The 27,288-nt window shown below is 38.8% G+C and overlaps 1 protein-coding gene across 1 annotated transcript in view; it reads right to left on the bottom strand.

The window, feature by feature from the left end:
• MAN1A1 (mannosidase alpha class 1A member 1) overlaps positions 1-27,288 on the bottom strand; it is a 130,029-nt gene that overhangs the window by 40,140 nt on the left and 62,601 nt on the right. The window contains exon 5 of the mRNA XM_054393047.1: positions 14,248-14,342. Coding sequence (XP_054249022.1) covers positions 14,248-14,342 — 95 coding nt within the window. The remainder of the gene's footprint in view (positions 1-14,247; positions 14,343-27,288) is intronic.

Below are 27,288 nucleotides of genomic sequence, written 5' to 3'. Positions count from 1 at the left end.
GAAGACAGAGATAAATTTTAGAAAGCTTAGAGAACAATAACAAATACTATCAGGAACTGAGAAAGCATTGCCCAGGGCTGAGTGGAGGAATCTTAATAATGTATGATAGACTAGACATGACAAAGGTCTTCTTCCAATATGTAAAAGGGGATAAATTTTCCACTGAAACAGTGAAATATTTAAGTTTCAGGACAGCCATCAAAGAACATAACACCCACACCAAAAAAACTCCAAAGAGTGGAGACACACATATACTGGAACCAGCTTCCCTGGAAAAGCATGGAACCTTCATGGTGTAGGCCTTGAAGAACTGAACATTCACCTTGGGTAACTCAGGCACAGCTTAGGTGTTTCAGTACTGGAACACGTGACGTGATTCTGCCTTATTTTCTGTGATTATTTCATTTCTGAAACCTCCCCCAAACCATCTGATAGAGCAAGACAATGCTAAACCATACATTCTTAATGATTTGAGCTTGTTTAAAAATAGTAATAAAAATTTTACAGCATCCCATCCCTGTGCATTATAGGAGGTAGAGGGAAGCAACTAAAGCCCACAAAGAATCTTTTTCTAGTTTTTAAACCATGCCTCATCAAAGCATCTGTGGTACATCATTCAGCAGAACCAGTATATCATGAAAAATTTGGACAGTTCAGACTATGGAGAAAACAAAGCAAGCGTGAAGCACATGTCCAAAGTTTAGTTACTCCAAAACCAGGTTTGTGAACTTGTACTGCTCATGAAAACCTCGGATGCTGGTAAACCCTAACCATGCAACAGGCTGAATATAAAAAAGTCAGAATTTAGCCTTCAAAGACAGGTCCAAAAGCAGTTAGCTGTTAAAATGATGCTGACTAAAACAAAGACAAGTATAACTCAATTAATATACAAAATGAATTCTGGGCAGAAGATAGGGAAAACAGTTTGTTTATGGTCTTGGTAGAATATCATTACATGACATGAAAAAACAAAGACTGCACACTCTCATGCTGGTTAGAGAATACTAATTTGAAAAGAATTAAAATGATACATTTTAAAAATCTTCTTTGCTCCAATAGATTTCACTACCTAGAAGGTATGCTGCAAGACATGAAATGGACAACCTGAAAGGTCAACCAGAAAGACTGTCAGATTTGCTGCACCAACCACCATTTGCTGGGATATATTTAGAATACATGAGCCTCACTGAGGCTAAGTATTGAATCAAGGCATTACATTAATGGGTCTTTGACAGACTAATACTCAACTTTTTTATACTACACAGCAACCACACAACATGAGCACCATTACAAGATCTATAGCATATGGATAGCATTAAAGCTCGATTGTAATGAACACTTGCTCATTTATTTCTCTAAGCACTACTGCAAGGAATGTAGCAGCAGTTTCACAGATGTCAGCTGGAAATAGTAGCCTTTCATTTAATTTGCTGAAAGATTGTTCCCTCCTATTAACTTCCTCGTAAAGATGTGTCAGTATTGTAACAACAAAAACGTAATTTTGACGTGAAGTTTAATCCAATGAAAGCAACTTCCTGGAACAAACTGCTTAGCTGGCTCACCAGCCTCTTCTTACTTCCTTCTCAATAGCTCTCAAAGTACCCCACCATTGTACAAGTCTCCTTTTGTCTTTACCCTCTGGATTCCTGCAGTGACATCCATGTGTCTATAGCATTTATTGCTGGGAGTTTACTACTGCTTGTTGGTGGGCAACAGATTATTTAATACAGAGCAAACTAACTGTTCTGGTAAGTCTTTAAAAACTGCATGCAGTTAGAGCATGTCCTCTAAGGCAAGTCTACTCAGTCAGGTTATGGTGCACCACAAGGTCACTCCATTTTTAATGTAAGGCTAGTGAGAACACCATGTATCTTGGATGTGGGCTAGCCCTCAGAAGAGAGTCCACATCAACCTCCTGGACTAGGAGGTCAGGTTGTGGGTACTCCACAACACAAAGACATCATTTTGAGCATCTACTCTTCCCTGCATTACACAAGTTAAAGGCCAGCCAGAGCAGAACATCATGGAAGCATTGCTTGTTGGATCAATCATTCCTAAAGTTGACTAGCCAGACATATTAGCTCTCTGCTACATTAGATCTCTACTAAAGGAATTACAAATTATATGGCAATACTAGAAAAATAAATAGCAGTCAGCCAACACAGCACTCCCTAATCACCCTAACAGCAGCAAGCTCCACTTGCAAAAGACATCCACCTGAAATGCTCATCCTTCCACAACATGGATATAGTGTCATAGAATGGTCTAGGTTGGAAGGGACCTCCAAAGGTCATCTAATCCAACCCCCTCTGCAGTCAGCAGGGGCATCCTCCACTAGATCAGGTTGCTCAGAGCCCTGTCGAGCTCACCTTGAATACCTCCAGGGATAGGCCCTCAACTACCTCCCTGGGCAACCTGTTCAAGTGTTCCACTATGCTCATGGTAAAGAACTTGTTCCATATGATAATGCTACAGTCACTTGGAACCCATGCAGGATTTTTACCAACAACCGACTGAAAAGCAGCACATTGAAAAATCAAGAACCACCTCAGCAGATGCAGATTCTTTGGTAACTCTTATTTCTCCTGACAGAAGAATTCAGCACCCTCTTTTACAGTCTATTTCTCAATATGAATATCATGCTGGCCATCACAATAGAAACCCAAAGATGTGACAGCGAATCATTTTACAAAGTTACATGCAAGTGCAACTCATCAACATAGAGAAATTGAAAAGGAAAAAGTTAAAAAGTTTTCCTTGAAAAAAAAAATTAAAATAAAAAAGGCATTAAAAGCCAAACTGTCTATCAAAACTGGACAGAATGATTGAAGCTCTGCAGTTACGTTCCATACCATGAGGAATAGTTTTCATACTATGAAGAAAAGCCCCAGATGGCTACAGAAAGCCTTGAGGCACTCATAGATACAACTGAATTTGCTTTTGGGGCAAATTCTTTATCCCACATCAGTACAGCACCCATCCATTTTGTTAGCACAGCTGAATGAATTGCAGCACTGGAATTACTGAGGGTTACATTTTATCCTACATGCCTACAAATTAATTCTGTAATGTGTACTCTGTGTCAGTCCTAAGATCTACTAGCACATGAAAGCACACAATGAAAGTATAGCTGATCTAACTGAAGGTTACAGCATGATCAAACTGATTTACAGTACTGGAGTGCCTAATCCACCACAGAATGACTTGAAAGAAAACATAAAGACACTTCAAAATCTCTCTTTCTCCAAACAGCTGCATTTCATAGAACTACTCTTATTTTGCCATGTGCAAACTGAGCTTTATTACTGTGAATGTTCACAAAAATTGTGTTATGTTGGTGACTGCAAAGAAAACACAGTAACTCTGAAAATAAAATAATAAAAATAATATAAGATAATAAAAAATACTTAAGATACTGAAAATAGGGTTTGCAGCATACAAAAATAAAGAAACTGAATTGTGCACAGCTATGTGTCTAAAAAGAACTGTTACAGCCAAAGTTGGTATATTCTTTATGCATTTGATTTGTTCCACAATGAATCATTTGACTAATACAATAAATTGCATTGCTGGCCTTTTTTTTTTAAATACAAACTAATTTATTAAATGAAATTTTTCTTATATGGAGAACAATATGGACCATTTCAGGATCCTAAACCCAGTGATATGACACTGGCTGTGAAACACAAATTAGAAGAAGGCATAAGATGGTGAACACCCTCACACAGTACTCATGATGCAGGCAGTCATTAAATATCAACCAAACAAACAACAGACAACTTTCAAGCTTCAGTCCTTGAGTTTCTTTGGGTGTTTTGGGTTGGTGGTTTTCTGTTTGCTTGTTTTTTTGGTGTTTCAAGGAGTTATGCAAAAACCCAGTATGAGATCTGCCTGAATCTTATTCTCTGCCACTAAAACAGCAGAACTCCCTGTTAGGTCCTTCCAAGACTTTTATTACAACTTCAGTAACATTACCACCATGCTCCAACCCCTAATACGCTTAGTTGTGGTTATGGGATAATAAAATCTTTTAATTTCTGCTTGAAATCTTTGATTTGGCTGGCTCTGTGCTCAGCTTGTGCTAGATCAAACAAAAGACACAGAAGGCTTTGCTTTACTTCAGGTATCTAAGACTTCATGTGTCCTGAGAACAAGATGGTCAATGGTGCTGACCAAACACTCTCTTTTAGGTACTTTTGTGTTTAACCATAAACCACAGCACAGCAAGAGGGGAAGTCTGGGAGAAACACTTCAGCAGCTCACTCCTGAGTTGATCTAACCTGCTAATGGAAACATCCACACTGATTCCTTGATCATAATTATTCTCAAACCCTCAAGCTGTAATATACCCACCAATCAGCAAGATCAATCTGATTCAGACTCTATCACTAATGCTTTCCTTTAAAGGAAGCAATAACCTAGGGAGATAAAGCAGATGTCCAAGACCTCAGTACAAATCTCCATGAGCTGAAAAGGTTCAAACCTATGTCTGCTAATAGGCAAGAAGCTGCTCTGGCATAAGCTATCCATCTGTTTGCCTGCTGAAATTGTGTCACAAAACAACCAAAAGGTCAGATCCATATGGCTGAAATTTCCCAGCTTTTAGTCTCCCAAAACACCTTCTCTAAAGCATTCCTAATGAACAGTTCAACAATAACAACAAAAGCCTTAAACCAAGACAAGCAAGCCCCATGAAAATGTTACCTATAGAAAGCAGGAGTTTTTTAAGCTGTCTGTTCACTGACAGTTTAAGGATATCAACAAGTTCTGGACAGTTTTCAGTCTTATCTATGTAGTAGCTTTGTGCTTTCCCCACCTCAAACGTTAAAATAACAAGGAGGAGAAACTTTACTGATAAATAATACAATAATTTGTTGACCTGTGCATCTTAGAGATTAAATTTGATATAAAGAAACCCAGTCAGACTGCTTAAAAACATTTTCTCTTATCAATTCCACTCCTAGGACCTTAATTCTCATTTTTGCTCAGTAGCATTTGGTTTCCTATTAGATATGAGGGACAGCATGGGGTGATCCACAGCAACCTTCACACCTCATCAAGAAGGCAAGAAGAGCACAAACACTCTCCCACTCAAGTCATCTTGCATCTTCTCATGCTAATTTCAATACACCTAGGCAATTTGTCCCTGCCCATGGCAGGGGGGTTGGAACTAGGTGATCCTTGAGGTCCCTTCAAACCCTAACAATTCTATGGTTCTAATATCAATTTCCCCTTTGTGTTTCTGAAAAATATGGATGGATTAGTTATGAAAAATGCTAACTAATGTGACCATTACAGTAATTGCATTGGTTAAGTTTATTAATTTATCACAATTAAGTCAATCAGCTTTCCTAACACTGTTCTATTACTTGATTAGTTTTGAAAGTGATTATCCTAAGAACTCTATTTAATTGGAAGCATCTCAATTTACAAGGTACATTAAACTCTCAGTAGCATTTTAAGATTATTCAACATATGCAGGTCAATTACCAGTAATCACTGTTCCATGCAAGTGCTTTGTAAGAAACTTCAGTACAACACTAGAAAAGAATGAAAGAGAGTTCTAAAAACCACCACTCAACTTCAGTCCTGAAAGACAGAAGTGAACTTCAGTTCACATTATTATAGAAGGTCATATCTAGCATCTGAATTGTTAAAAGCATTCTGAAATGGAGAAGATTATAAAAATTTGAGCAAAGATTAAAAAACAGTCATCCACCTTAAAACAGATGATGATAATTTGTCAGGACTGCACTCATGCCCAGCTGCACATTAATTACCAGATTAGAAAGTTATAATTAATTTTCTTAATTTTCTTAATCTCACTACATTGCTTTTCTTCCTTGAGTTAATAAAAACAGATTGCAATCAATCTTTGTTAACTCATGCTGCAGAACCGAGCTGCTGGAGCAATTTCCATATGTCAAGAGCACTGCATGCATAGCTCTTGGTGTAACACCCTGCCTAGAAGCTTCATCTTCTGACATTTTAATGAAGCGTAGTAATAAGGCAAATAAATTATATATCACAATTTGACTTAATACAGTTAGCAGAAAAAACTACATAAGCTTAAAAATTAATTTTTAAAGAATCTTCTTAATGACAAAACGAAGAAGAGTATTGCAACATATTTTCAACTGGAAAAGAGGTTTTAGTTGCAGTTTTATTGTTGAAAGACTTCACATTCTTTCATCAGCTGACTTTGCCATTAGAGATCATTAAAAGTGCTCCACATCTGTCTGGCCTTCACAGAGCAAAAATTGCAAGAAATTTCAAAACTGCCAAAGGAAAGCAGCTTTACAGAGCTAGAGACTGCAGTTCATCAGAGTTCCGACGCAGAGCGCTCAGTTATAAATACTGCAAAGATATTCCAGCATCAAATCAACACACATATTCCTCTGTCCATATCTGTATTGGCATGAAAAGGTGTTTTCAAAAGATGGAAAGAATATTCAAGTGTTCTTGTGTGAGGGAAGGAGAATCAAGTAAAATCAATGCATCTTTTTTCATTTTCCATTTATGCCTGAGAGATGGTTTATTTCTCCAGCCTTACTGCTTCTTGAAAATGGTTTCTTTTCTCTCCTTGCTTCTCCTCCTTTGTAAAAGATAAGAGTGAGTGCAGAATTAAGAGATTTATTCACATCATGGCTTCCAAACAGTGCTAACCTATTTTATTCTAATAGGTTCTTCTAATAGAAGTCTTCATGTGGTCAGCTTAGGTGTCAGAAAGGGAAGATTGAATATTCAATAGTAAATTAAGGCTGAAAATGTTTTCAGTGTGGGGCTGTTTTTTGCTAATATTGCTAAAGTCTTCCAAGGGATGGTAAAAAGCAAGTAATTCTGTAGTTCAAAGAGACTGGAGATAAGAAAAGGGGTTTTTAAAGAATACATAGCCTTCAGCAGCAAAGCTAAGCATAACCCTTTTTTTATTTATCCTTTCACCCAAACTTCCCTAAAGCAGCTCAATTTGCCTTACACTGCCCAATGTTATATATGAACCTTCTGTATATGTGTACAGATACACACGAATTCATATCAAAATATGCTTAAGAATAGCTTGATTATCACATCTTCCAGAATATTCAAGTATTTAAATATATTCAAGACCTTAAGGAACAGCATATTACATGATAATAGACTTGGAGAGGCAGGATTTATGGACCAGCTCTTCCATAAAGCAGATTACCTCAAGGGAGCAACTCTAGCATATGCACCATTTGGGGTACTGCAGACAGGGAGGGAAGCAGATCATCTAGACAACCTCAAAAAGAAAAGGGAGGGAGGAAGGGGCTGAAAAAGTCAGGCCAGAAGTCTCAGCAGACATAGGCGAGACAATATCCAGTACAGTTCCCAAACACTAATTTTCACAAGCTACAAAACTGAAACACCTGAAAAAACCCCACTCAGAACAGTAACTCATAGATCTGGAAAACATGATACACCCAGGATGAAGATTCCTCTTATGGAAAATAGGAGAGCCTGAGCAGAGAATCACAGTTCAGTAGAAAAAAAACTTCCATCAGAGGCAAAAATCATCAATGGTGTGCTGCTTCTCCAACGTAAAAATGGATTAAAAGAGGGCAGCAAGCATGGAGGAGGAACAGCAGGGTCAGAAAATACTTAAATTAGAGCAGGATGAAAGACATTGCAATAGTTCTTAACAGAAAACATACAGCTAGAAGTCTGATAATCACAGAAGCTTCGAAGAACAGCTTGCAATTTAAATTAAAGATTCAAATAAGGTCTGGAGGCTGAAGAGAAACAAGGAAGCTGATTACCAATGAAAACCCTTGGACTGACAGTGAGATAACTGAAAATACCAAGTCCAGCACTACAGGTATCTCTTCAATGCTGTTTAAAAGCAATTATGTGTTCTGTGTTCAGCTGGGCCAATGAAGTTGGATATAAACCTGGGAAAATCAACCTAATGATCAACAATTATGCAAGTGAGGAAGACTTTTAAGAATCCTAAATAGAAACTCTGCAAATCTCATCAAATCCTAAATATAACTGAGCAACTAACAAAGTTTTCAAAAGTCTGTTAAAAACTAAAGTAAAAATCAATCCATTTTAACATTACTGTTTTTGAGATTGACATGTTTTGTTTTAGAATGTGTGCAGGTGGAAGTATTAAAAGCAATTCAAGATAAAATATGCAAGCAAAACAGTTGGTAAATGCCCCCTCTTCCCTTCTCATGGCCATTTAAAGAGTTTCCTAATGAACTATGGAGTGATGCAGGCAAAATCCTACAAATCTATATGCACTGTGTCAAGCACACAAGGTGAATAATTCATAAGCATCTTCCCAATTTGTCATTTGGATTATTCTTAGGATAAACAATCCTAACACTACTATTATTTTTAGATGAAGTGTTTCCCTGAGGTAACTTGAATTGCAGTGGAAGTGATTGAGAAGAGCTCGTGTCCATTTTATTTATGTAATGAAACATGAAGTCTGTACAAATTGATTCCCTTCCTTCTAAAGGGAAAATTCAACAGTCACATTTTGTCTATTATAAGATTATTATTTAATGCACACAGATTAAAATGAGGACATCCATGACACAAGCAATTAAAGGGGCAATGATCCTTCACTGAAGCAATGATTAATGTGCCTGCGTTCAGGTGCTGGAGTTCCCAGCACAGTCAGTGTGCTCAGGCAAGGGCAGCTCAGCTGACCAAGCACTGGGCATTTATCTCAGGGTAAGGCAACTGCTCCTCAAGCTACTGTGTAGTGTCTAGCACCTGTAACAGGAGCCAGTTCCTGCTGCACTGGTAAAACATACAACCTAAATGATTTTATGATTCTGTGCAAAAGTTGTCTAAGATCATTGAGTCCAACCATTATCCTATGCTACCAAGTCTGGTGCTAAACCATGTCCCTCAGCACCACCCTGGGAAGCCTGTTCCAGTGTTTGAGAACCCTTTCAGTGAAGAAGTTTCTTCTAATATCCAACCTAAATCTCCCCTGGTGCAACTTCAGGCCATCTTCTCTCATCCCATTGCTTGTTACTAGGGAGAACAGACTGACACCCACCATGTTTCCATAGTATAATTGGAAACAGGACTACCAGAGAGACTCAAGGGCTCCCTTGCCTCTCCCTGGCAGCAGGATTACTCACAATTATCTGCCAATATCAAGGCACTAGTGGCAGTTATCCAACTAAAGCACCACCAATATCTATGTAATAATTTATAAAACCCTATTTTCAATAAACACAGTTTCACAATCTTGCAGGCACATTTCTTTGGGAAGCAGAAGAAGTTCTAACTCTAAGGATTCTATCAGAAACTGAGACTCTGATGCAACTTTTCCAGGCTTGTGACTATCCACCTTGTGTTACTGTGTTTCAGGCAGGGCCTGGTTAATTTACAATCAGACTGGCAGGAAATTTTAACTACCTGGTACTTGCAATTTGTTGGCATATGCCATAAGTGACCCAGGGTGAACTTCCCAGTCCAGAGGGTAAAACAAAGAACAGTGAAACTTTCTTGTCCTGACTCAAATCCTCTTTCCAAAGCAGAAATCTTTTTTGTATCTCCTTTGTAACTAACACACACACAAAAAATACCTTTCTCTATCTCGTTTAAGCCATCAAGACAAAAATTTGGGATAGCTGTGAAAGGTTTTGATACCCTAAAGAGAGTGTCTGCTATGGATGGGGGCAAAACACAGAAAGTAAAGACCGAGAAGCCCCCTGCAAGCAGCTGGCTTCCCTGGGACTGTCTGGCACAAGGTTTGCTCTGTTTTATAGAGGGCTACCTATTCTCAGCACCACAGAGGGCTATAAAGTGTTTGCAATTATATATTTGATGCTGAGGAATCACATTACTGATACTCACTCAGGGTTTTACCCAGATAAATAGCATGATCATTATGAACTTGTAAGTATTCATACTTGCTTTACAGTGCACTAATAAACTGTTGGGAAAGAGTACTTAAACTTAGAATTTGGGACTAGAATCTCTTTCCTTTGGCTATAAAGAAAGCACTCGAACCAAGAAAGATATCTTGCAGCAGCAGTAATAGGTCCCAAATCCTTCCTGTTTTATTGCCAGAGGGCAGCCTCCCACACAAATTCAGTGTTACAACAGTGAATTGAAGCTGCTGTTTGAATAACACAGCTTAACATTATAGGCTATCATCAAAATAATATTTTATTGATTATTTTTCCCCCTTGCCAACCATATCTTCCTTGAACTGTTCTCATGGAATTTTTCTGAGATTACTGTAATAAGATTGTTTGCTCAATGGCAAATCAGACACTACCACAGGTCAAAAGTACCTGTCCTGAAAACCACACTGACATGTACTGATACCTACAAGCAGAAAAATCTCCATCTTAATAACACTCAGACCAACCTTTTAGATTTTGGATGAGAATGTGGAAAAAGTATTTATAGAAACTCAAAGAAAAAAAAGGAAAGCTGTTTTGTTTATTTGAATGAAATATAATTTTATAATAGTTCAGTTGATTCTAAAGTCCCTTCCAACCTAAGCCATTCTATGATTCTTATTGAATATACATCACTAGTCATGCAGTGCACAACTGGCTACTCATTTCAGATGAGGCAAGGACATGGTGAGCAATTTACTTACTGTGCTGTTCTAGAAGGATAGAAAACAATAAAACTGCTAATCAGACAACATGTAACACAGTGGTATCAAAATTCCCCAAACACAGATTTTCAAGTTTATTTTGCATCCAGTACAAACTCAAGAAATGCAAACTTGTTTATGAATCACACAATGAAGCAGAACCAGCACCTGAAATGGCAGTGCTAAGAAACCTACAACCCTTTGCTTGTCACTAGTTACTAACAAATTAGGATAGAATTAACTTCCTCAACTCAAAAAGTTAGTTCTTGCAATTACTTTCTTTGGGTCTACTTTTAATCAATGGGAAGAGATCAGTATCTCTACAAGGTCAACCATTCCATGCCAAAACATACTTTTAACACCAGACAATTTTTAGATAGGTAAAGTTCAGCTAAGATTTATCTCTCTGTATCCAGTGCTAATTAAAATCCACACTCTGATCCAAATGCCTGAAGGATAAAGTCTGTTTTCAATTGGTCTGTTCTGTTACCAAAAAAACCTCAATATCCAAACATTTTTCATCTTTTTTTTTTTTTTTTACTATTACCACTTCAATTTATTACATCAGGGAAGCATTTGCCAAAACCACACACAAAGAGCCTTTAGTAAGCATGCAAAGTAGACTACTTTCAACTTTTTTTTTTCCTTAGGTAGTCCTGATTTCTTCTAGAATTATGCCCAAGTTAGCCAGAAGGAATAAAATTAAAGATTCCATCTAAACACAACTTATGCACAGTCCTACAGGGACATGCTGTACAGACAATGTTATTTTTTGCTCTTTTAAAAAGCCCTTTAAAAAACAGGTTTATTTTTGCCAAAGATAGTCAGATTTGAAAAATAAGTTTTACTTAACTCTGCACTCAAAAAAAAAAAAATAGTTTAGATGCTAGAGTTAAAAGTGAAAACCAGAAAATTAAAGTTAGCCATCCTGACTGAATATCAAGAAGAAAATGCTTTTTGAGGCAATAGGACAAGTAAAATCATGAACCATGAAATGTAAAATGATACTAACAACTTGGTGCCTAAGAAAAATTTGCAAAATAATGCCACTATCACATTTCAGGTATTCCTGATGGTGTCAGAGGGTGAATTAAGCTATCCAAAAAGATTTACTGAATGTACATGTTTTGATTCTTTCTTCTTAATATTTTCCAGTATCTTCAAAGCATTAAGATCCCTTTAAAAATTGTAAAGGAATATGCTCTTCAAGTGCATTGATTGTGATGTTTTGGAAACAGTCCCAGAACTCAAAGAGAATCATTCTGTTACACACTAAATCTTTTCCTTAGCAATACCAGAGCTGAAGACATTCTGAAGGCCACCTACACCTCCAGCAATTTATGCACTCGATCCCCTAAATTATGTTTTGAATTTGGAATTTACTTTGAAACTTTAAACACTTCTCAAGCAAGTTTTGTTCTCTAAAGACCAACATTTCACACCTTTGTGGTATGAAATGTTGGTCTTTCAAGAGCAGAACCTTCCTCCTAGGCAGAAGGGGCTAAGAGATAAGTTCCTTTAAATGCCTGCAACCTAAAATACTGCCAGTACTCGGAAATATCAGTGTGTACCCCAGAAGAAGAACACCTGTGCCTGTGTCATCCTGGCAGACACTGTGGCATTTTAGCATAAAATCCTTTTCCAAAGCAACCAGGCTCTGCTGGGTAAGCCCCCTGGTGGGGCAGAGCTATTCAACACTTGGCTACACAAGTAGGCAAAAAAAAAAAAAAAAAAAAAAAAAAACACCTTCAAATTTAGCAGTATGTGCAGAAGAAAAAGAGATAATGAAGACCAGAGCAGTATCAAAAACACCAGAAGTATGGAAATGCAACTGAAACATTTAGAATGACAGGAAAGGAAATTCCACTAAAAACTACCAATCTAATCACTTAAAATGGACTTGAGAGACAAAAGTAAATGCTACAAGTAAACACACTCAAGAACTGTTAATTTTAGCTGAAGAATAGTACAGTGAACTAAATATATTTGGTAATAGGGTTCCACAAAGAAGACACTAAAAGTCTCATGGGCATTAAGTCATGAAGAAAGAAGCAGGATGAAAAAAGAAATGGAGAAGAAAGAGATTACAAGACTTCAAGGGGATGCTTTCAGTACAGAAGAACACTCCCAGACAGAAGCACTTATATATGTTTGCATACAGGCATGCATGGAGAGAGCAAGTCTGGCTGTGATGATACAGGACAAGCAGAGAAAAACTATTTTGTGAAGAACATTTGCATAGTGAAACAAATATCCATCTCACCTGTGAATCTAAATACAGTCATGTAAAAAATAAGCAGTTGACACCCACAATCTATTGGGAGTGTTCTCCAATTGGAAACATAAATCAAAATAAAATCAAATAAAATACTAATCAGAAACGAGGTGTATTAGAGCTGCAATATATGCAGGCTTTGGTGGCTTAGCACTTCCTAAGCCTGGATGACAGAATTATGGAGGAGTCATCTATCGAAGGTCAAATCTAGACAGATGTGCAAGGATTCAGAATGAATAACCAAGAACTCAGCATTTAACAGGATTTTTTCTACCACAGCACAGGCATAACTATCTCAGCAGAGATCCTCTTCCACTTTGGTGCTGGGTATGAAATGAATCTCTTCTTGCATTAACACCTTGTAGTGCCTGGCTGACATTTGTAGTGTACCACGAGTTCTAGCTGTGAGAAGCTGGGAAGAAACCCATCAACATCTAGCACAAAATTTGATCTATTTGCAAAAGGCATTAATATATTCAGCAGATAAGCAAGAATTTAGATATGACCTTTATAGAAGACAAGTTTTTTAGCCTAAATACCTTAAAAAAATTTATATATACTATGTAGATGAAGATATTGTTGTATTGCAACTACAAATCCATGCTAGGGCTTCATGCTCAAAAGATTTTATGAAAACTTACACATAAGCAACAAACCAGCTTGTGCAGAACACACTCAAGTCTGTTCAGAAGAAATCATTAGCATGCAAGTAACCAACCAAAGTCCAGCCAGTCATCCCTGGGCAGCAATTAATCAGCACCTTCGACAACAAGAAAGTTCAGGAGTGCTAACTCCATCCTGCTCCTGCACACAAATCTGCTTTTTGCCAGAGTAGCACACCTCCTTCTGCTCTTACTCTACTTACACCACCACCAAAAGCAATAGAGGAATTCCTGAAAAATTATGAGTAACACACTGAGTAACAAAAAAGCTACCTTATCTTATTCACCCTGTTGTGAGGTGAATAAATTGCCACAGAATAAGGTGAATAAATGTATTTCTACGTGCATTCTTGTATCACAGAAACACAGAACGTTAGGGGTTGGAAGGGACCTTGAAACATCATCCAGTCCAACCTCCCTGCCAGAGAAGGATCACCTAGAGAATGTCATACAGGAGCACATCCAGGTGGGTTTTGAATTGTCTCCAGAGAAGGAGGCTCCACAACCTCTCTGAGCAGCCTGTTCCAGTGCTTTGTCACCCTCACACATAAGATTCCTAACGTGAACGAACTGCAGAACCAAAGATCTTATGTCAGCTTTTACCTATCTGGAAAGACAAACACTGTGCAGCAGCTGCAATAGTTCTGTGGTGAAGATCATTTCAACATAACTCTTTTTATATGCTGGTTATCAAAAAGTAGTTTGTTTACCTCTTAATATTAAGCAATGCCCACGGTATCCCAGTGGGAGTGTTGAAAGCAGGCAGCAATTTCTCTCCAAGTTCTACTGCCTTCTTTCGGAAAACCTGGAAGTTAAGAAGAAACAAAGTGTTGGAAAATGCACTATTGCTCCCCCAAAGTCATTTGGTAACACTGCTATTGAGAGTACAGCACAAATTATCTCAGCGCAGGGAAGCATCCCTGCTTTTTAAAGCCACATCACAGGACCAAAGCAGCACAACCTGTTTTCCATTAAACACAGTAAAAGGAGAACTCACACAGCAGGATCACACAGGGATGACGCCCAGATGACCCGTGCCTGGCATGACCAGCATCAAGCAAGAGACAGCAGCACAGCCAGACTTGAGCTGCTTTTGCATACCCTGCTGCCCTGCCAGGGATGCTGGGGTCAGGGAGGGGGCCATTACCCAGCCACCCTGCTGGATCCAGCTCCCTTCCCTGAGCCACATCTCCTCCTGCAGCTGCAGGAATGCTGCCTTGGCTCTGTGTGAACTTCATTAATGGTGGCTCAGCACACCGTGGGAAACCAGGCTGGGTCACCATGTACCTGCTGTACTGTGAGTGAGCTGCATGGGCATTCTGCAGCAAAAACAATGCTCAACCAACCCCCATCCCAAATATAAAATGTGTTTTTGCAGCACCACAGCATGCATTTAGCCAGGGGCTATCCAATTTAACCAAAAATTGGAACAGACCCCTTTAACAGGTAACTGAGGCTTAAGTGACCTTCAGCATCTAAAGAGTTTCAAGCTCTCCTCTTAAAAACAAAACCAACTAACCAACAAAAACAAAACAAAGCCCCAAAGAAAAAAAACCCAACCAACCAACAAACCAACACAAGAAAACCCCCAACCAACCAAACAAAACCCCCAAACTTATGGAAAGACCCCCAAACGTTTAACATTTGTCCACAAGAATGACAAACAATTTAACATTGGCAACTTTTGTTTCCAGTGTAATAGTTACAAAGCCAGAACAAAGAGCACTTTGCTCTCCTTCAACTGACAGCTCAGGTTACACTAACCTGACTTTTTGAGCACCGAGTGCTCCAGTAAGAGACTTTTTAATTAGGAGCAGTATTGTTCCATCTTAAATATAGAAACCTATTTAGTGATTTCAATACGTGGATGTTCAAGGCCTATTTGCTTGGAATTACACCGGGATCCTGCACAACACTGAAAGGGATTATCCCAGGTGTAGTTGCCAAAATAGCAAAGTCACCTTCATCACTGTCTAATAATGGTGCCCTTGAATTATTTTTTCCCCCCTCAGACACATGAATTTTTATTTATGTATTAGAAATCAGCTTGCACATCTGATGTGTCTTGCAGTGTAGCCAAGCACAATACAGCAGAAAAGGAAAAAGAAAGCCTAAATATTTATTTGAATAAAGGTATTTGCTGGTCAAAAAGTAATACAGTAACTTCTTTCCACATTCATAAAAATCTATAAAATCCCACTTTCTAAATGCTACTTGGAAGAAAAGTTTTTATTATTGAAAAATACATGATCAGGAGTGAATATAACACTCTGGGATAATCACATTACCCTAAAGAAGATCCAGACTATCCCACAGTCTCTTCATATGACACAGGTCTCAAGATTGCTGTGACAACAGCCCAAGATTTATTACAGTACAAGATACTTGAAGGCAGGCTAAGTAATTTGAAGTCAAATTATGACTGAAGTCAGCAAACTTTTCAAGGGGATCACATGTGTGTGCTGGGAGAAACTTGGAGTGAAGCAGCAGTGAAAACAATTTTCTTGGAAATCCCTTCCTAATCCATGTTATTTCTGACTTCCAGGTTTACTGATTGTGTGGATTCTGATGAGAATTAGTCATGGATTTGTGATCTTCCCTCAGCACATACTTCAGTCTCCCCAGGAGTGAGAACCCTGAGGGACACTCAGAAACACCTGATGCAGAACATAATTCTCTTAGTTGATGACTTGGAGAGGGGCAACTCCATCAGGATCACCCCCATCTTCCCCTATTACACTATGCAACCACATTTTTCCACTCTGTTTTTTTTAACCCAAACCTTTGCTTTGCTCTTCCAGCAGAAGAGAGGACTCCTGAACATTTTAAAGCATATGATGGGACCAGCTCCACAGCTTATTTCAGCATCTCTGCCCTGAAACATTGAAGTGGTACCAGGAGAGAGGTGACAATGACCCTCCCAAGCAACAGGCACACAAGAGCCCTGAATTTCTGTAGAAGAATCTGCTGCACAGCACAAAACTCTATCTTTTGCCACATGGAAAGGGGGCAGGTAGTTTATTTTATGGCATGTGGTGAAAGGCACCATATGTATTGCTTTGAGATGTATATTAAGGACAAGAAGAGATCTCCCTTGCAAGATCATGCACATACTTCATGACAGCAATGGTAGCAAGGCTCAGGAACTGCTGCACCTTACAGGCTGCATTAATCCTCCATCATTAAAATGATTACAAGCAAGCTCAAAATGAGCTCTGTTACGACTGCTTCTGGACAAAAGTGTAACATTTTGGTATCTTAATTACAGATTTTATGCACAGCAATAATGTTTTACTTTCACATATTTCTATCCTCATATATTTTTTAAATTCTATTGTATTTCTTTTATAAATTAACAACCCAATTTCTTTCCAACTAAATTTGCCTACTTCATAAAAACATCAGAAATAACAGTTAGCAAAAAATAAACACATCCAATATGAAGCAGTAAGGAAACACTGTCCTTTACATATGGATATGCAAGGAAAAAGGTAATTTACTCCTCATAAAGACAGTGCACTGGATACCAACATCAAAACACACACTGCAACTGGGTGTTCTAACTCCTGTCTTGTCCAAAATGCACCTCTTCCAACAGAGAGCAGTTTTCCTAGTAAACAACTAGGAAAAGAAAATTATAAAATTATTTGAAAACCATCATACAACTTTGGAACAAGTCTTGAGGTGAAGATGTACTTGTTTGCAAGGTAACTTCAACAGGTTATTACTATGTATGGTTGTGATTTTCCTTGGCCTTCCAAAGTTAAAAAAACCAGTCAAGTATGGACATGATCCAATTTTATCTCTAGGGATAATTTAACATGGCTGAACAACTCGCTGCTAAATCACTATCTATTAAGTAGCACACTACAGACAAGAGTGACAAGAAGACAACACCACTCTGAATGACTGAACATAGTAAATAGCAACTTCAAGCAGCAATATTATGTTCTTTCAGCAAGGGCAAAAGGGTGAAGATTAATAAAGGAATCACTTCATTTTTCAATTTGCAGTTTTAACAGTTAAAAAGAATAATGGAAGAAGTAGGTGCTGTAATTACTGCACACCATCCACAATGCTCACTGGATTCTTTTCTCTTGCAGAAACTTCTAGTATTTTATAAGAAATAAATATTGTATTGTTTCAGCTAATAAATGAAAGTAAACAATAGAAACTGCTGTTAAATACCTCTATTGCTGATGTGAATTTCAACTGTCTGCCAAGCCCTAATCTCTCCCCACTATCACTCACTAAAGAGATTTTGGTAAACAAAAAGTAGCATGGCCATTACTGAGATGTACAGAGCAAAGGCAGAAGTGGCAGGGCACAAAACCTGGAGCCATTACATATAATAAAGAAAAAGATACACAGCAAAATTTTCTCACCCCAGTGGTTATCTTGAGAGGATCAAGGACTTTTCCTGGCCTTTACTTATGGGTGCCCAGCCAGCAGCAATGAAGACTTACAAGAGGTAGTACAAATAGATCAGACCCTGCAGAATCTGTCAGTGTCTCATTCCTGCACCCCCTCTGCACTCCACACTTAGTTCTCATATTTTAAACATCTACCTACAAGTCCAAAAGTCTACAAACCAGGCCCAAAGACCTCTCTGGCTTACTCCACGGCTCTATCATATCTAAGGCAATACACTTGTTTTAAGAAAGAGGGAGAGTGGAGTTATTTCCCTGCTAAGGCACATGGCTTAGCACCAGAGTTGCTGGAGTTAGATAATGGTTGGATGTGATGATCTTATGAGATCTTTTCCAATGAAAACAATTCTATGGTGCTATGCATGTTTTGGTGCCCATTTCCAGAGGTCCTCCACTCCCTTGACTGCTAGCACTAGTTAAGGAATATCGCCACATTGACGCAGACAGTACTTCCATCAGCAGTCTTCCTACAGTAACTGCTCTCATAATAAACATTTCCTATTCCTCTCAAATACAACCTTAAATAAGTGAGGCACTCTAGCTTAGAAAAGCAGTTTGGATATAGCTGGTTTCTGTGTAAGCTCTGCTTATTTCATGCCACTGTTGCAAATGTAGAGGGTTTGGATGTGACTTAGGATGCAAACTTCAGATGAAAAAGAAGTCATTAATTTAATGAATGAAGTTTTCCAAATACCCACTTAATTTAAAGCAGTTACTTGCATTCTCTACCCAGCCTTGTGGCATGCAGATCTCAAAAGCATGTTTTGTGATACTGTTTTTGATGGGTTTAGAGAAGTCTTCTCCTTTTGAATTGTTCAGGGAGGTCACAGATCCAGAACCACACTGCTCATGTTAGAAGACGTAATCCCACAATCAATCAGATTTTGCAGACTCTTGTGTCTATTACTATTCTGTTACGGAAAACAGTTTTCCCACAGAGAATCAAGGGCCTGCCTGCAAAGATGCAACCACAGGGCTAAGATCAGAGCTGTCATTTGGTGAGCACTGGCTTTCATTATAGTGCAAGAATGTTATCTCCTCTGGATAAAGAAAAACGTTTCCTCTGGCTGGAATGACAAATCCCTTTGAAAATGTTAGATGACTTCATCATAGATTTAATTGCTGTTGCTAATCAGGAAGAAGGGAAAACACAGGAAACAAAGAAATATCTTAGAATAGTGTATGAGGCACGTCTAATCAAAAAAGGGCATAAAATGGTAAAATAGCATAATTTAAAGACGGAATCCTGCCTTAAAAAGTCCTCCAAATGAGGCAAGCTAGAAGTTATATTTTAATAACAAATGAAATGATTTCCTCCCCTCAATTAACAAAGACATCTTCTCCACATTTTTAATTCTGTCAAATTAAGTATTTTTCATTTTTGTTTTACATTTACTGATAAGAACTGACAAGCCACTAAGTAAGATTTATTACTTTCTTTCCTGTACCTGACCACCTTTCCCAGAAGGGTAAGGAATGAATATTTCAGTGCAAAAGCAGGGAACAAGAGCAGAAAAATGAACAGGGACAGGCCACTTTGCTGCTCTTCAGAACACTGAACAGAAATCCTTTCAGTGTAGCAAATGTTGATTTAGGTTTAAAGCCATCTGCTAACAAAAGAGAACTCTTTTCGAAGAACTTGTTCCAATACCTGAAAGACAATCCAGGATTTCTGCCATGTTTACATTTGGTTTATTTTTACAAGGCAAGATTAGAAATGCTACAAAAATTGTGCTGCTCTATCCAAAGTACCAGAATACTTGAAACAGCATAAGCTGAGTTATTCTCTCCCCAAGTAAGACAACACTTCAGTGCCATATCATTTGAAAACATTTCCTAATATATATTTTCAGAGTTCTTGACACCTAGATAAGATACCCAGCTGCCAGCATTAAGTCAGCAGCAATTATTGGTTTTACAGTTATTGTCATCTTGACACTAACAGGTGGTTTTGAGTTTCATTTCAGTCAGCCCTCACTTAGTCCTGAGCCAAGTCAGTTATGATTTATCTGTACTACGAGGTGAAGAGACAGTTAATAACATTTCTGGGAACAAATGTTGCATGCAAGGAGTCATGTCAGTGTGGTAACAAGTACCAACAGGAGTCCAATGGACTTCATTTAGGACCTTGACAGCTGTAGTTGCATTTATTGTACACCCAGATCCAAAAGTGTCAAGAGCATGTTTTGAGTCTTTTTGCTGGGAAACAATCTGGGTCTATGAGTAACTTGCTAGCTCTGGGCCAGCCCTGGTCCTGTTGGACCTGAGCAGAGCAGATGTGAAATGCCACACCAACAGATGAGCCCACCTCTAGCCCTGGGTGGCACTCGACCTCATGTCTTCCCACCAGGTTACAGGAGAGGCCAGTGCATTAAAAGCGAGGAGCTCCACTCAAGGCCACACCTACAGTGGTCAAAGACAAGTCAGAGCTACTCAGCGTGACTGCGCTTGCTGACAGCAGTCAGAATCATGCTCTTCAGCACACAGTTTTGGGAAGGTTTTCTGGTTTGGAAGTGTAGCATTAGACCCAAAGCACCTTTGCCAAGCTGCAGTACTTTGCTCAGAGCCAATATGCCTCCCTCTAGTCTCCAAGGCCAGAGGGTCACTGGTGGCCAAGTGGAGCAGGCCTGGCTCTCATGGGGTTGCACCAACCTGGAGCTCAGCAGCTTGTCTGGATGCAGGAAGCTTCGCTAGAGGCAAGGAGGTTCCTCTGTGCTGAACACCCTAAAGCATCCCACACTGCCTGTTCTGCCCAAGAGCAATCCATCAAGAGGGGCATCACAGGTGCAATCAGCCCAGGCAGTGAAGACCTAATGATGAGATGGAAATTTCACCTGGCACCAATTCTGTAAAAACACTGTGAAGGAAACAGAGTGCTTCAGCTCCTTTACAAAACATGGCTTGTCACACCTTCACAGGAGATCACTGACTGAACAGAGCAGCATTTCATTATATTGAGAAATTAAACAAGTTACCCCCTTCCTGGAGATCATCAAAACACCACTAGTCAGGTCCTGTCCCATCAGCATGCCCACAGATGCAGCACAAGTCAAGCTGTTAGACAGCACAGCAGAGGGGCATCTTGGGGTTAGGAGATGTCAGGAATCCCAGGAAAAGCACTAATTAAAAAAGAACCCTACAACTGAGTTTGATAAATAATCTTGGCTGTTCTCCTCATTAAAATTCTCAAAACAGCACTGGTTTTCATACAAATCTCTCCTTCACATACACAAACACCATCACAGCTGTATAAAGCAGGAGGAATATTTCAATTAAAAATAATGACAAAGTGCAGCCATTCCCACAACCCTGCTCAGCATCTGCCCTCACAGAGTGATAGGCTGGAACATGTAAAAAGACAAATGGTTTCCCATGGAGAGAGCCTGGAAAACATAGATTCTGTGCCAATCTAAGACTGAAACAGCCACAGGGTAGTATTTATAAAGAGATCTTCAGTACAGGAATCAAAAGCTTATACAAAATCTGACACATGTGACAGCAGCAGGCATCAACGTGCTCAAATCTTAGGAAAGCTCTTGGCACCCAAGCTGATGTGGCAATTCAGGAAGGCACACCTAGGTTTCCAGCTTCTAAAAAAACTGTGATTGTAGAAGTATGCAAATAATCTCACCAGACATTCAGGCAGCTTGTGGGATCTGTGAGCAGCAACCCTATTGCTAGAGCACTCTGTGCCCTTTTCACAACGTGAGGAAATAACAACCTCGGGTAAGCTTTAAGATTTGTCTTGCTCTTACCAGAATACTCCAGTATGCTGGCCACCAGCTTGTAGAATCAAATCTAATTTAGATTACATTTCGGAGGAAAAAAAAAATTAAAAAAATCCCTTCTTTGATTCAACTAGCTTTTTCTGTTATGGCTTCATTGATGGCAAGAAAAGTAATTTTATTTTCTAGCAGGTTATTGTACCAAAGAAGTCACGAGTACCATGAAAGGTCTCCCCCTGCAGAAAATACTGTAGAGAACTTAAATCAAATGGAAGTAACTGGATTAGTGAGAGATTTCCAGATTTAATCCAAATGTACACAGAAACAAGCACAAAACCCCTCCAGTTATCAGCAGTAGCTAACACATATAATTACTTCAGTTGTTTTCTAACTAAATACTAAGTAGACATATTGTGCTGGAAAAAAAAAAAAACAACAACCTTACTTTAGGAAGGCTAGCAAATAAATGGTACAAACTGGCAGAAAGAAGGCAAGGCATAAACCAAAAAGTATTCAGGTAGAGTAACTTATAAACATCTGACTTGCACTTGAAAACTGGAACAAAGGAATTGCTAAATAACTACAGAATTAGGAAATCATGAAGGAGTTTGTTTCAGTTATACTTAGTTATATCCTTTTGTGCTATTCATGTGTACTTAAGATTGCTTACACAGACAAACTCCAAGAGCTATTTAACAAGAAGAACTTTAGAGCACAAGAGGAAAAGTAACTGCTAATTTATCTTCTAATGTCAAGAAAGCACTGCTTTTTCAAAGCTTATGTGTACTTGCACAATTAAAAGCTTAGCTACAACCCATTAGTATCTGGAAATCTCATGAACTGACCACACACTGACACTGTCACATTAATTCAGGAAAAGGTGGTGACAAATGCAGTAAATAAACTTTAACAAATGCCAGCCATAAAAGACTTTGAGAACTCCTCACCCCAAACTCAGGGCAGCCTTGATTTTTCAGGAGGTGGGACACACAGCGTGCACAGGGAATAAGGAGTTTGGATTTGCTCCATGTGTGCATACCAACCTCATGTTGGCAGCTGGCTCCTGAGGACCAAACCAAAAGGAACAAGTCTCACACCTACAAAAGCTGTGTTCAAATCCTAAGATTCTGAAATCTCACACCACCTCCAAATAAACAAATAAATTATTAAACAGCTCAGTGACAGTAACTCAGTGCCAAAGCTTTGGGATGTCAGTCTTCTGTCCTGCCAGCCACAGAAAGCCTGGAATCCCAGGTCTCCAGTCCAATAAAACTTCCAGCAAGGGTAAATGGAAAGCTATCAGGCATTAAAACTGTCAGCAGCCCATGATGGAGGACTAAGCTCACACCCAAGAGCTAGTGGAAGTTTTAAATCTGTTTTTACCTGATATCCACAGAAGTGGAACAGGATATCAACCCACTCCATATGTGATAACACTGTGGTATATCCTGCTCCAAACAACTGCACAACCGAAGGATGAACAGACACCATCACTAAAAAACTCCTTGCAAGACCTCTCCATCCCCAACAAAACAACTCCCCCTGCAGAAAGTGAGATTTTCAACTACTTGGTTGCTGGTAAGACACACTGTCTTCTACAGTTAGGGAAGATGGTACATATATTTGGAAACATATCGGATGCAAGAAAAGAAAAATGGAATTAAAACTATGGCATATAGAATGGAAACTTTGTGAAGCAATACAGAAAACATCTGGATGCCATCTTAGAATTTTGTGGGTTTCCTGATTAAGGAAACAGCTGCCTTAGTGAAATTACTCATATCCACCCCTAATGAAGAGTATCTTTTACCACAATTCCTCTGTTAAGCCACAAGCATCTGCTTCCTAATTTTCTTTTTATTTAATCTTGTGTACCCAGCCCAAGCGCTGCAACAACAAATTTAAATAGCTGCCTCATTTTACATCTTGCAAGCTATCACATCTAAACAAAGAACAGCACTTTGCATATGAAACTCTCCTTTCAAGCAGGTGACCGTTGAGAGGTGATTTGCAACACCATCTGTGTGAAAGCTGGGGGTGGGGGAGCCTCATAAACTTTGCATGGTGAATCAATAATTACTTCTTTAATGTAGCCTCAAGTGCTAACAGAAGATTCATTTCTGGCCTTGTAAATTGAACTGTATCCTTTAATTCTGAAACTATTGGAAATTTAGAGTGATGTTTTCACTTTGAAGTACACTCCTAGACCATAGAGGGAGGCACAGAAAAGGCTAAAAACCACTCTGTGCTTGTAAAGGATATTCTATTTGCTTTTTAATGTCAACAGCAAACAGAGAGCTGTTTGCTTCAGCCAGTGTTACCTGATATTTGTAAGTTTGTTCCAGCTGCTAATAGAAATAGTTTTAAAAGATGCTTATCAATCATACAAGTATAACAAGGTGAACAGGATACAAAGTATGCCGACTTTAATCTGTCCTGCTTTGTGTGGGGTTTTTTTGTTTGTTTGTTTTGGTTTGGTTTTTTGTTGTTGTGTTTTGTTTTTTTTCCTAAGGTTCATTCTAATAATTTAGCTTACTGAAAAAAATCTCAACAGTCAAAATAAGAAGGGTCTTCGGACAAAAGATTCCAAGGCTCAGGATCTCTCAATATCCTGCCATCTTTTTTGACTGACCACTAGCAAACGGGTACCTGCAGAGCAAACCTGGTCAGCTCTGGTCCCCCTGAAAAGGTTCATCCTCCTCAACTGCAACATAGCCTTAGTCTGACACCATCACAGGTATTTTAAGTCAGGTATTTATATCACTCAGAGGCAAGTCCTCAATAGTTAAAATGTATAGTGACAATGTATAGTGACAATGTCCTCAGACCACGTAGCACAGAGCAGCTCTTCTCCAGCCAGCTCAGGGTTTGCTCCCTGTGGAGAGAGTTACACCTATTGCAGCAAAGCAACTGTCATAGGTAGTGCCATACACCTGTCAAAAGTTTTCCTTTTTCCTGTTGTTTTCATGCAAAGTGCTCCATATAGCCAAGGGGCTGTAATTTCATGAAGTTATGAGCAAAAGTTCACAGAATCACACAATGGTTGAAGTTGGAAGGGACCTGTCTGGGTCATCTGGTCCAAGCCCTCTGCTTAAGCAAGGCCACTTAGAGCCAGTTGACCATGACCATCGCTTTCAAGTATCTCCAAGGATGGAGATTCCACAGACTCTCTGGGCAACCTGTGCAGTGCTTGGTCACTCTCACAGTAAAAATGTGTTTCCAGATGTTCAGAGGCAACCCCCCCATGCTTCTTTTGCTGTTGGATGTTCTATAAATGTTATACAAATATTGTGGCACAGCATCAGGATATGCACGGGGTAGTGTCACAGTACTGTCCTAAGTGACTTCTGTCCAAGCTATAGCTTCAGCAGGACCTGGAACAAACTATTTATCAACAAGAGTCTCCTCTTGTAAGGCAGTAAAGGCTTGCTTTAGAAAGAACCAAGCAGTGAACTAGTAACAGCAACAAAAACTAATAGCTAGTGAGCTACATGCAACACAGGTGACAAAAGGATTAGGGCAAGGAACAAAGCAAGATGAGAATACAAACTGACAAGTTTGAATGCTGAAGTTTTAAAAAGAAGTCATGGCATTTGGCACAAAATTACAGAGTTCCAGGCTTTACACAGCCTTCATTAAACACAAGAAGCTTAAAGAGTCTCATCTGAATTAAAACTTAACTCTAATTTCCTTTACCACAGATCCTCTGTTCCTCCTTCATGCATGAGGAAGTCCACTGACCATTAATTTGATGTTTGTGGATACAAAAAGAATAAATTAAAGCCTCCTCTTTAGAGTTTCTTCTGCACTTTAAGCATATATCAAATATAATGAGTATTCACTGAAAATTAATGATGTATATTAAGACTGTCTCATGTTTAAACAGTAAAGTGTCCCTTTTAATCCTCATACAAGGAGTGAGGCCAAGACAGGAATTTTCAGATTTTGTGATCTCAGACACTGGAAACATCATAAATAACTTAGACAGTGAAATGATCACAAGTACAAAGCCAGTGCCAACTGCCACTGTCAGATTTACAGCACAGATCACTTAGGAACAAGCCACTTGATCATAAAACTCTCTCCCTGGTCATTCTCCCCCACCAGCAGACACAGCTTCTGTTTCACTTTTATACACACAGAAAAAAACCCAGCAGTTCTATCTGTCCCAGCTCCAATATTTCAGTTTTTTCTCAGATTACAAGTACATGTTGATGACTGTCACAGCCACTAACATAACAGAAACTATTTCTTTCATTTCAATTGGTAAATTCCATTAAGAACAACAGGATCAAGGAGGTGACGTTTGGATTAATTCAGCTTGGACCTGCAACTGTGCAAAGAGCTTAGCTTGACTGCCTGACAGGGGAGTTATAATTGCAGCAGTAGTGTTCTTCTCATGGGCTGAGTGTTGTGGTGTTTCCAGGTGAAGACAAGATGACAAGACTCTTATTGCAAAAGGCAAAAGCATTTATTGCCTAAGCAACTAAGCAAAGCACTAAGCACAAGCAAAAGCATAAGCAAAGCCAAAAGCATCCTACTCTGTACATAGCCAACTCATATACTTGTCCAGTACAGAGCTGTCTCATCCCAGTTGGCTCTCCTTTCACTGACATGGGTCCAAGCAAAGCATACAACAGGTTAATACTGACAAACAAGCTTCTCAACACATCCAGTCAACTTCTGCCTAGTCTTTCTCTTCAGTTACAAGGCGTTTACATTCCCTCCAACTCAAAGACAACACAAAGCCTTCTCAGAAGTTGTTCAAAGGTTTGCTATCTTCCTACAGTGAGTTTTGTAACACTAAGAGCTGTATTGATGATACATTTCTAAGAAATTATTTTTCAGGGGAGGGAGACGTGTTAAAATTTAGCATACTCTGCAGGTGCCTTCCTGCACAAGACTTCTGACACCACAGATGGTTTGTTAACTCAGTGCTTTGTCTTATTGTTGATGTTTTTCTAGAAGACAACAGTCACTGAATTGTCTGATGAATAATGGGCACATCCAAAATGAGCCTAAATAAAGTGCTTGTGTATTTTCCCTAAATTAAATATAAGACATGTGAACTCTCTTGTACTTCTTTTTATGTTAAGGCAAACAGGAGGCTTCAAGAGAGAACTGTGATTTAAGAAGCTGCTTTTATATTGCAAGTTAAATCATCAGGCAGACTAATTCAATTCCTTTCTGTTTACTGTAAGACTATTTCTCTTACTGGACAAGCTATAAAACTCAAGTGACTAAAATGTAAGGAGGGCAAGAATACATTTGCAGTTCTTAAGAGTCAGAAACAAGTGCTCTGACTGAAGAGTAGTGCTGCCAGCAAGTCATAAATTTATGAGCAATTCAACCACTTCTCTGAAGTCCCTGCAGTTAATTTTTTTTTTTTAGAGTTAAACCTCAAAATCATTCCTCTAATTAAATACTCATAAAATGTTCTCTCCAAAGATCAGCATTCTTTTCAAATGCAGTAGAGAAAATGTTTAGAAGTATTCATAAATCATACAAATTAACCATTATTTTAATGGTTGGACTCCATCATCTTAAAGGTCTTTTCCAGTCTAAAGAATTCTATATTGAATATATATAATTCTAT

The sequence above is a fragment of the Indicator indicator genome, chromosome 27 (assembly GCF_027791375.1).
Source record: "Indicator indicator isolate 239-I01 chromosome 27, UM_Iind_1.1, whole genome shotgun sequence".
Classification (NCBI taxonomy): Eukaryota; Metazoa; Chordata; class Aves; order Piciformes; family Indicatoridae; genus Indicator; species Indicator indicator.
This window is presented reverse-complemented; position numbering and strand designations above follow the sequence as displayed.